At 35.2% G+C, this 11456-nt stretch overlaps 2 protein-coding genes across 3 annotated transcripts; one reads left to right on the plus strand and one right to left on the minus strand.

Moving 5' to 3' along the window:
• Nucleotides 1-27: 27 nt before the first annotated feature.
• mRpL48 (mitochondrial ribosomal protein L48) lies at nt 28-5153 on the plus strand. 2 transcript variants are annotated; one of them, XM_022083945.2, is made up of 6 exons: nt 28-125; nt 1016-1120; nt 2046-2179; nt 2657-2759; nt 3174-3368; nt 4718-5153. In XM_022083945.2, exons 1-5 carry the CDS (start codon nt 102-104, stop codon nt 3366-3368), a joined length of 561 nt encoding a protein of 186 aa, XP_021939637.1. In that variant the 5' UTR covers nt 28-101; the 3' UTR covers nt 4718-5153. The 2 variants fall into 2 exon arrangements, with proteins under 2 accessions (XP_021939637.1, XP_021939636.1); XM_022083944.2 differs by having other exon boundaries at nt 75-207.
• frtz (WD repeat-containing and planar cell polarity effector protein fritz) lies at nt 3383-11338 on the minus strand. Its single transcript, XM_022083942.2, has 14 exons — nt 11205-11338; nt 10315-10450; nt 9880-10060; nt 9033-9229; nt 8825-8925; nt 8538-8652; nt 7538-7744; nt 7025-7296; nt 6478-6713; nt 6019-6142; nt 5176-5351; nt 4662-4885; nt 4251-4458; nt 3383-4091 (listed from the first exon to the last, which is right to left on the minus strand). The coding sequence occupies exons 1-14, from the start codon at nt 11285-11287 to the stop codon at nt 4027-4029; spliced, it is 2325 nt and encodes a 774-aa protein (XP_021939634.1). The 5' UTR covers nt 11288-11338; the 3' UTR covers nt 3383-4026.
• Nucleotides 11339-11456: the final 118 nt, after the last annotated feature.

Genomic DNA, 11456 nt, shown 5'->3' on the forward strand with positions numbered 1-11456 from the left:
GAGGCGAAAGTTTGAAGAGGTTAGGTTTCAACTTTGAACTGTAGCGCCAAGAAGAAGAAGAAATTTGTTCTGTGGTGTGTGACCATTGAGATCGCCTCTGGATGTCAGTGGTGTATATATTTGGGGTAAGGAACGGGTATATAAAAATCTTCGTAAGTTTAGTAGTAAATCTTTTAGAAGATGTTATTAAAGTCATTTTTTATTCAGGTAAGTTTACTTGTGAACAGTCATTGAAGTAGGAAGGTTTGTACGCATTATGAATTTCAAGTTTTGAAGTTCTATATAGTACCGTAAGTTTTTATATGGTATTTCATTAATTTCGGGAATTTTTGTTTGCCAACATTTGATCACTGAATAAGTTGTATAATTATAATACAGTACTCTCGGCCCTAAGGTAGAGACTTCGTAGTCAGCATTCCTAAGCTGAAACACATATTGGATGAATTTTTTCGTAATAAATTGAGTGTTCCTTAGTTGTCAGGCCGAATAACTAAAACTCATGTTGCAGAACTTGAAATATCATTGCTATTACCTGCTATTAGACATACCCAAAGCCAATTGCATTAATCTTCCAGTGCCAGAATTTGTTTCTGTTATGTCTGTTTTATTGTTAATTTTCCATTCCCTTCTGTGTTTACAAAGTAACCTTATTCCATGAGGTTCCCTACCAGAATTCTGCACTGCATTCTCAGCTCATAATTGTCTTGTGCTCTATGTCCAATAGATTTAAAACCCAAGGAAGGTGCCAGGGCACTGTCTTCAGTTTTGCATGGTAGTATTATTATGTAGTGACAGTGCCAGACTGTGTTCTTCTTTGGTCCAATTATTTATGTATGGTATATGTTGATGTTTTGGTGTTCTGTCTGGAAAAGCAGACTTGATGGTAACAGTTTTTGAAATGAATAACAACAAACATTTATAGAATTCTTCTGCTAATGTCATCATAAACCTCATGTATTAAAATATATTATGTCTGGAAATTGTATTCTAATTCTGTGTATTTACAAACCTGTAGAAACATTCATCAGCATTGATATGTCACCACATAAAACAATTGGTTCGTCCACTTTCACTTGCTCAACGTTGTAGCACCAGCATCTTTGAGCCTGACTACTTAGAGGTATGTTTTCTTTGGATAGTGATTATGGTAGAACATAATATAATTAATATGTCAAAGTACTTTTGTAGTTCTACATGTCTGTTGTTGTATTAAAGTGTTGCTGCAGATGGGAAACGTACCTGTTCAGCAATTTATATTTTTTATTGTCTGTTGTATCATGTAGGTTATGTTAGTGGCTAGGGCTCAGCATAAATGTGAGGTTATATTGTTCTATTGTGCCCATGGATTGTGTAGTTTTTAAAGCTTCTGATCTCTTAGATTCCAGGAGTTAAAACTTTTAGTTACAGATGAAAGGCATAAAGATAAGAAAGACCATGATTCTAGAATGTTGGTCACTAGAATTATGTATTCTGCTTATTAACCCTGAAGAACATCATTCCATTTTACTGTTTTTGTAAGGATTGGAAGGAGTTGGGGAAGTCCAGATATTTCAATAAGTGCATAGCCAGAAGTCCCAAGTTCATTGCTATTAAGAATCATTTACTAATCTGATGTTCAAATGATGATAATCTACTGTTTATTAATAATTTACAATACTGCTTAGGGGATCAATTAATCTGTCAAAACATATCTGCTGACAACCTCTAATATTTAATGATATTGCTATATTCATGGTATGAAAATTTAATATTGTGATTTATTAAGACAATGAATTTGTAACTTCCTTACTTGAACTCTTTATAGCTTTGTATTTGATTTGGTATGCTTATCCATATAGTGTAATTTAAAGTAGTTCTCCATAATGATTATATTTAAATTAACTGAATTAGTCACCTGATTAACAGCCCCACTAAGAGTGCTTTGTTACAACATAATTTGTATCAGCAAGAATAATAATTTTGAATGTTTTTTAGTTTAAAAATCACTGGTTTCTAACAATTTCTCAGTCCTTCCAGTTGTAAGAATCGTCATATTTTCCTTTCAGTCTGGAAAGTCAAAAATTCCACTGTATAATGCTTTGAACATTCAGCTGAAGGGTTATGATTTCCCAGTTTTGGAGAGCTATCAAAGTTTTGTGCACAAGATTGCAGACAACATGAATATTGAAGTTGAAGATGGGTATGTGTCTTAAACCTCATTAAGATACTTAGTAATAAAAATGTTATTCGTATTACATTATTTTGTAGAATTTTACTTTTCATTATGATGTGAATATAGGTGGTGTTCTTTTGGGTTGTTGCATTTCGGAGGACTGCAGTCAAATTGCTACCATCTATATTTACATATTTTGTTTTGAATTTGGATCTGAAGAGGTATGTAGCTTAGTGGAATAATGTCTAGGCTGTAGGATGGGCAACCGAGCTTCAATTCTTGACAGGGGCTACAGATTTTTGTATTGTCTGAAACTTTTGGACTGGTTCCGGGGCCCACCCAGAATTGCCAAGGGTCAGAAGAGACCAGGTAAGGTCATCCCTAAAGAATGCCAGTGTGGTGATTAGATATTAATATCATCAAACTAACTTTTAACATATGCTGTCCTTGTGGTACTTGGTACCATGTTTATTATGTTAGGTCTTACAAATTCCTTCGTTCTAGTTGGGCAATACCACCTCAGTATCTTGAAGTTCAGAGATTCAAGCCACAGAGCACAGTTGTTGAAGCTGAATATAAAATGGCTATATATGAAAGAAATGTTCAGGTAAGTTAGTTAATTGTTTACATTTTAGTGAAGGGTTTCAGGGTACTGAACTGATATCATTGTATTTACTTACTGATCGTTTTGAGAACCATGTTATGTATCATTGTCAGACGTACCGTTTGAAATTTTACATGTTCTGTGATATAGGGCTTTTTTAAACGATTGAATGCTATAACAGTTTTACAAAATGACACAGGATGTTTTTAACTTCAAGAAATTGCATGTATGTGTAATTGACTAGGAAGTTATTTGAGCCCCACAGAAAATCATGCTTGGGACCCATTTCTGTGGCAGGTATAAGGAAGATTTATTGAGAGTTAACAATTAATTATTTGTGTCTCTGTCTTCTTAAATTTCAGTATGCCTACACCCATCCATACTGAACATATTAATAATGTAGATTTTCTGTTACAGGTGGTAGACCTACCGTCAACAGTAGGTTCAATTTTTTTTGAGGTGTTGCAGACAGCATTACCTGAGGGTGTAACCATGACAGTTCATGAACACGAAGAAGCATATGAAGAATTGCGGTACATACCCGACGTACAGCTGCTGGAACTGAAATCCGAGCTCGAGAAACTGCGAAACCCAAATGTTAAAAGGAAATAGGTATAACTATATAGTGAAAAGGTATAAAAATATATATTTATAAAAATCATTAATGATACAATTATTGTTTCATATAGTAAAGAGATGGCATTGATATATCTAGTTATTGCTGTGTTAATTTCATGATATAAAATTGTTAGCAATTTTAATGGCAAAGACAACTATGATGATAACTATGCACTTAAAAAGACAAAATATTTCTCTATCAAGTATTTACATAATAAAGAAAAAGATTAAAATAGACTTTCTATTGAGCAATACTTTTTATCAGTAAATTTTATACTTGTTTTGTTTCTAACGCATCACCGTTTGTGGTTGCATTGTCATCGTGAACTACCAAATAGAATTAGTTCATGCATATATGATTGGACTTCACGGTATACATCGTTCCTTCAGCTGCTTGTATTACTTCTGGCTTTCTAACTGATGAGATTTGATGAAACCGAGTTCTGTTAATTATTTTATACCACGTCCAACCCTTCTCTTCTGCTCTGATCACCCTTATAATATATTTGGCAAGGTACGAGGCTCTTCATCGTGCAGTTCTGTCATGAAATAAGATAATTGTTGTGGAGACATTATTTTTCAGGGATATTTGGCACTTGTGAGTATTACTGTGGGTATGTACAATTGAAGAGGTGACGTTCTCCAGCATTAATTACACAACTCCAAAGTTAACAATCTGTATTGTACCATTTCCATTATCATCTTCTTCTGAGGCATCTGCAAAACAATATTACAAGACTAACAAAATAAAATTAATAGTTTTAAAGACTAGAAATACAGATTTATACTTTAAATGCAAATATAGTCCACGTCACTTGTTGCATTACACTGGTTCAGAAATATAATATTGTATCAACGTAAAATGATTTTACATACCTGGTAATGTGGCAAAGTCTTTTAAGTAATCTTTGTTTCCAAGACACAACGGAAGGCTATCCACTAATTCTTGCTTTGGATCAGGCACAAAAAAATTATGTCTTGGTTGTTCTCTCTCTGGCTTGATGGCAATGACAGTATTATTACTGCTACAAGGGCCATTCTGAGGTTCAAACTCTTCCTCTTCGGCTAAACATGGCGGAAGATCCTGTTGAAGGTAAAATTAATGTTATTAGATGCATATGCCATGGAAGATTTAACACTTTTAATAATGCAGCAGACAGTGATCTTCCACTTGATGTTCTGGATTCTAATTTAGATTAATGGAAAGCCTGTTTTTCAAATAGAAATGCTGTTCTAAAATTAAGCATTTAATCGACAAACATTTAAATATATAAAAATTGTACGTACAGGTACCAAAATATGTGTCACTGTATCACAGAACTTTACTTTCTGTTTCTCCCCAGGCTGTCTTGCAAGACTGCTATTGTGAGTTAGTCCTACTGCAGATTTGGACGGAAGAGGAGGAGGCTGTGGGGGTATTTCTGCCTCATTGTCGCTAGAGCTTTCTCGACTCTCGCTGCTTTCGCTGCCAGAGCAACCGGAACACGACGAGTGAGAACAGCGCTGTGAATCTGAAAAACAAAAGTTTTGTTTTGCTTGCATTTATGGACTGGGCTACTAATTAATTTGTATTTATTTCATAAATGAGAAATTTTGAGCTTCAACAAAGCAGCTGGTACAAACTAATTTTTAGACAGAAAACGTGAAAGTAACGAGTAGCATACGCAAAATACTGGTGGAGGAACCTCGAGGAAAGTGGATACCCAGTTTTTTTTGTTTGTTTTGTCATTACACCCTTCTGCATACAAATGTTAATAAAGTCAAATGTACAGATCAGAATTTGTTTTGTACAGTATTTTACCTGTTTCAGAAGTGCTTCTACTGCTACATCTGTTCACAATCTGTTCTGCTTTGACTCGCGCTGCTTCAGCCATGGCATCCTCTTTCATTGCTCTAGCATAGAAGTATATATCCATGAAAAGATCGTGATCATTTAGATCAATCGCTAGTCGAAAAGCTTTCTCAAAAAGCCGGTACCTGCAACAAAAGTTCTTTCTGTTGTAGCTGATGCTGTAACTGAAAAATACTTTAATAATTTCTGAAATTACTTTTGCATATGCTTATTTACCACCTATGACGACTACATTGGTCTAATATGTTAACAAATACTGGAGTTGTGGTTCTGTGGGGGGGGGGGGGGGGGGGGGGTTCCATGATTGTTATAAATGTATTTTTAAGGATCAACATTACTCACAAAAAATAAAAATCAACCCACAGTCTTTCAAAGGAACTTTACAACACATATTTTAAGTGTCACTGGAATGACAACAGGCATTTTGTGGAAGCAAATAATATGATATGGTTGTACTGTATTATTTATTTTACAGAGTGAATTAAGGAAGTATTCCTCTTCAAGTCCTGGACCATACCTATTCCTCTTCAGAACCAGTTAACGAGACCTATTTCCGTACGCAGTCTGCTCAAAGTATCAACTCCCTGCATCAACTTTATATGTAATAATCTTACTGTGAACTGACTGTAGGTGGTACATATCAAGAAAGAAGCAAGAACGGGCTGGTATTCTTCACATTGTCTCTCCTAAAACTCAGGATCCAGTCTTGTCAGGTCGGTTGCTAACTACAGCGTTAATTCACTTTGCGTCTTCCAGTATACTCGTTATCACAGCGGTAAATTAAATCCTTACCTTAGTAAATGGTGAAAGAAACGACGAGTCAAATTTCTTACTTGATCCCCAAATTCAACTTCCGTTGTATGACATATGGGTCTCAGTGGAACATGGAAACTTCCTAACGCTGTTTGTAGCTGAACTGCGCAACAAAGTAAAGCATAAAGAGGTACATGTCGTCTGGGACTCATATGGAACACTTGGAAAATAATTCTCTCGAGATGCTTGTTTAGAGCCATGAAAAACATGCATACAACTCAACTTGTCTCAGTGAATTTTAATTTCTTAGTGCTTCTTAGTCATTACATTTGTATCCAGTCCTGAGGATAAGACTATGAGCTGTTTACCTCTAATTACCATGGATGTCTTCATTATGCTTTGGCACAAGTACAATGTTACCTTTTATTTTTTTTTTAAATCTTTACGGTACAGGACAAATCAAGATAAGGGTTTGCAAAGTGGTTATTTCTCTCTCACCTTCTCTTTCGGGTGTCAGCGGTTGTCTGAACAGGTGATTAGCAATTCGTTGAAGACAAGATAGGCAAATAAAGCCATAAGAATCCCAGTTGAGACTGAGTAATAAGTTAATTGCTCGATCCACCTGATTGACAGACAGGTACTGTGACACCAGTACATCTGGAGTGAGGCCCGTACCATAAGCATCACCTCTCAGTCCCCCACCTCCTACAAGACGTAACACAGCCAACGGACCCCTAATAATGATGAAACATATCATATAGTTGAAAAGTTTTTTTTTTTTATTCACAATCAAATTCTTCTACTATAGGATTTTTTGGTCCGAAATTTGGATGCATCAGCAAACCTCATGTTACGAAGAAATTTTCTTTTTAATTTTTATCATATTTTAAAGTATGGCATATCATATTTAGAGATTTCTGGTATCCAGCTTTTAACTATAATGCTTATTTAATTTTCACAATCTCATTAAAAGTGTGGGAGCTTTTAACAGTGTGAAATATCTCAGATTTTGAAACATTAATAGGATCAGCTCACGTAGTCTCACCTCTCAAACTGTAACAGCAGGAGTCCATCCGTTTGTACATAATTTTCAGAGTAGTGAGGCACGTGTGGTTTTTTGCTCCATTCCATTTGGACAAGTGTCGGTTGATTTTTAAAATAAGACGCTAAATCCAGCAGATTGGATGGTGTCACATCTTCACTTATTAACTGATTCTTAATACAAGCCAGAGCAATATCATAACATTGGAATTGGCTTCTTTCATTTGCCACAACTACAATTGTTCCATCAGGATGCCAGGAGACCATCGTGGAAATCTGAAAATGGCAACTGTAGCATTATTAACGAACTCTGATTAACTACCTCATTCCTAAAATCATAATGTTGGTAGAGTTATATAAACCTGAAAGTTAACAGGTTAATGTCACTGCATGCTTATATTTTTTCTGTAATTAATCTTACAAATTATGACCAAAAATAGGAGGCCCATGCAAATCACTGTGTTGATTCATGCACTTCAAAAGTTTATTTTGCCAAATTTTTAGAATACAATCTTACAAAAGCTGCTTTGACCAAATGCGTGATTCCTCTTCCTTCATCAAACAGAACCAGGGAACCATCGATGCAACCGAGTAGCAACTTTTGTTCATCAGGACTGAAACCATGACAACAAACTTGTGTTTGGAGAGGTATTGATGTCACAGATGTACGCTGTAACCTTGACTTGTTGACCTCATAAGTACAACTTTCCACAGTCACCTCCCCCTAATATAAAGAGAAACCACATTGTAAGAATTTAAAACTAGACATGTTCTTCTACGGCTCCCCGGTCCGTATTCGGTCCATGGCCTCAATTCTCCTCTTCCATTCGGTCCTCTGTTAGGTCCGTCTGTCCGAGGCTTTGATCAAGGTCTCGAAACATCTTCCTTTTTACAGTGCAAGGTTGTTAGCCTTGCGGCCAACCCCCAACCTGGAGGACCAGGGTACCTGTCTTAGTCTGACCTCTCCCCCTCGACCAATCTGGCTAGGGAGGCCCTACCAGTAGCTCTTGGGGTCACTGAGGTACCCAAGCCCCACCACCACGACAAGGTGCAGGTACCATTAAGTGGACTAACTAGACATGTTACGTCAAAATACAAAATGGGGAAAAGTGGTCATGTGGCTTTGGCTGTCCCATGTTTGAAAAACCATGTTAATTAAGAATAAGAGTAGAACAAGTTGGAAAGTCTGTAGCTGGTCAGTGATTTCATTTCTATATGAGGTAGCAACTTATAATGAGAATCATACGGCTTATCAAATGTTATAGCCACTTTAATAAAGAAACCCTTATTAGCATTATACTAGACTGGTAACAAAATAGTTCTAAAATTGGGAGAGGTTTAGTAATTGCTACAGATAAAATGAATCTTAGTAGCAGTTGTACATACTGCCAACCCTACAAATGAAACATCCACATCATCTGTGCACATGCTACAAATTTAATTGTAAAACAGTTATTATAAAACTATATTTATTTCATGCAGAGCAATTACTGGTATATAAAGTAAATTATTGTCACCTTTCTTGATACTTTCTGTTCAACTGAATGGATTACATTTGATTGCACTTGGCTGAAAGACACACAAACTGGATCAAATTCTGTTCTGTAGAAGCACAAGAGTTCTGCCTTTGTACTGAAAAAAGAAGATAATTTTAATGGTAATTACCGTAGTATAATTTCTTTCTTAAAAACTATACTGTTCTAAATTCACATTCATAAAGAAAAGTGAAGTTTTTCAAACACTGTCTCAGAATTGATGAAATGATAGCCCTGAAGATGGAGGATTATCAAGAAATTTTTCTTACCCATTTATTCCATAAACATGCACATTTGCTCTATCTTGATCTTTAACCAGTGGACTCCAAGGATAGACTTCATCTCTTGTACAGCGCCACCAAATTAAAACCTAAAATATATGAAACATCTTAGGTACTGCCTTTCACAACCTAATTTAATATTTTATAAATGACTTGCACAGATTTGTCTTGTAATTTTGACTAAAATTAAACTTACCATATCTCCAGGGACATTGCAGGATAATTTTCTTTCTAATCGACGGCCTGATGGGCCAGCCAGTTCCAGAACTTGTAACTTTGGCTCCAGCCGACTCAGTTTCTCTGGCATATATTTTATTACAGGTTTGGTAAAGTAGATCAGAGTAATTTGATTATCATTATATGAACACATCAGATGTGTTTTCGTAAATATAACTGAAAAATATCAATGTAACATTAGCTCTAGTTCTTTTAATGTGAACTGAATAAAGATGCAACAACTGTGGATAGTATTAAACATTCTTAATAATAATATATTTCATATGTTTCCTGCAATTATCTATGGATCTTACCAATGTTTATGAATATAACATTTATTTCTCTTTTTCAGAATTGACACCTTACACAATGGTACAGCCAAAACTGTTTAAACAGAAAGTTAAGGTCAAATGGTTGGTACTCCTGATTTATATTTTCTCAATGTCTCTGGTTCAAATCGTGGCCTGGACACTGATTATCCTGACTGAGCCTTTCATTTTCAGTCCTTCCAGGCAAATTCTGGGGCAGTGTCTTAAATTAGACCATGACTGCTTCCTTTTGTATCCTTTCCAGTTCATTATTCATTAATCACTGTATCATTTTATACAAATAGTCTGTGGTATTGATAGCAGTATCAAATAAACAAAAAATAAAATTGTTTAAGTCCAAATATGGAAAAAGAAAAAGATTCTATTTCAAGTATATTCATAATTAATACTTATTAACTGTAGTATTAAGGTACTGCAATGGGAACTCCTCAAATCTCAGAAATGAAAATATAATCAAAGAAAAAGGCCTCTGCTGCCACACACATGCTCAATACTTACCATCTGATATATATTCAGACAATAGTTTCCCAATCAGGTATTTGTCAAATACTATTTTAAGTATATCTCCAGTAAAAATATTAATGCAGATATTGATGAGCATCCCCGAACTCAGCATTATTTGTAATGTACAATTATCCCTCCATTTTAAAAGTACCACTTTATGATGAGCAAGTAGTTCCTGGAACAAAGTGACATTTATACACTATCGATCTAGCTGGATACAAAGTACCCATTGAGAAACATATTTTAAAAATGTCACCTAAATTGCTTTAATACATAGCAGTTTAAAAATACTGAAATGGGCAAACTTTAAATATGGAGGCACTAAGAAGCCATTAGATGCAGCTACCTTTAAAATATCCTTTAGCATGTACAAACTGATGCTGACAAATTATTTGTGTATGAAGTTCAACAGAAGGAAGATACTCTCACCTCAAGATCACGTACACAGTCTTTGAGTTTTGTAGGCCTCTTATTTTGTAGTAACCATGTCATGCCTCTTTTCTCAGCATACGACCGTTTACTTTCATTATATGGAGAATCTGTCACATCCTTTTTTTCATGATATCTGTAAACAAATTATACCCATTCCCAATTTGTAAAATTAGCTATTTAAAAGACCTGGTATTTTATAATCATCAAGGATGTATCTGATGCTCCAGTCTGAATGAATCGTGTGTTCTTCCAGGCTACTATAACTGGAGGGATACAAGAATAATTTTCATATAATGAAAGCTGTTTTACTTGTAACTGACTATGTTTTGTATAATTTAAAATAGATTTGCAACTGCCAGACTAGGGAGGGGATACATTAACCACTACAAGTTCTGAAAATTGTTTTGTGCATGTACTGATGCAGGAAATGGGAAAAGGTTTTGTTATTATTGCCAGGTTGTAAAATTACATTTCTGCATGATATGACTGAGATGAAGGTTTGCCACTGGTGTGTGTGTGTGTGTGTGTGTGTGTGTGTCCCAATAACTTTTAAATGAGATGGTTATACATTTGTCTTATGACTATGGTGTGTTAAAAGATGGTTAAACTGAAATAAACAAGAATATTCATTGGCTAATGGTATGAAGGCACACAACAATGTATGTACATCCTGTATGCTATTATCATTGCACTGCAACATTTAATTTGATAGCACTTGTGATATGTTACAGCATTAATTGCACTAGGTCCATTAAGATATACCCACAATTTGGCAGGTTTTCTATGTGGCAACTTTTTGATTTGGCAAAGGTGCCCATACAGTACTAAATATACCAGGGTCAATGGCAAATGCCAATCTCATTATTGCACCTAACCTCAATACTCACCTGAAAGAGCTGAAGTCTGTAGTTTTTATTATTATTTCATCTTTTAGAGTCCAGAATCGAGCTTGACTTAAAAGTGTTAACATTCCGAATGCAAGCGGAAATGTTAAATGGTACAGTACTGAAAAGAGGTTATCTTAAACAATAAATATTTAAGTTGACCGTCACTTGTTCCACGGCGAATCATTGGTATTGTCGCTTCCCTAAATTCATATACTTATTAACGTTTCTTTTTTTAAGTACTTGGTTATTCTC

Source organism: Zootermopsis nevadensis, unplaced genomic scaffold (genome assembly GCF_977971745.1).
Source record: "Zootermopsis nevadensis isolate Lab colony 2312 unplaced genomic scaffold, Znev_1.0 Znev_ptg000011l, whole genome shotgun sequence".
Taxonomy (NCBI): Eukaryota; Metazoa; Arthropoda; class Insecta; order Blattodea; family Termopsidae; genus Zootermopsis; species Zootermopsis nevadensis.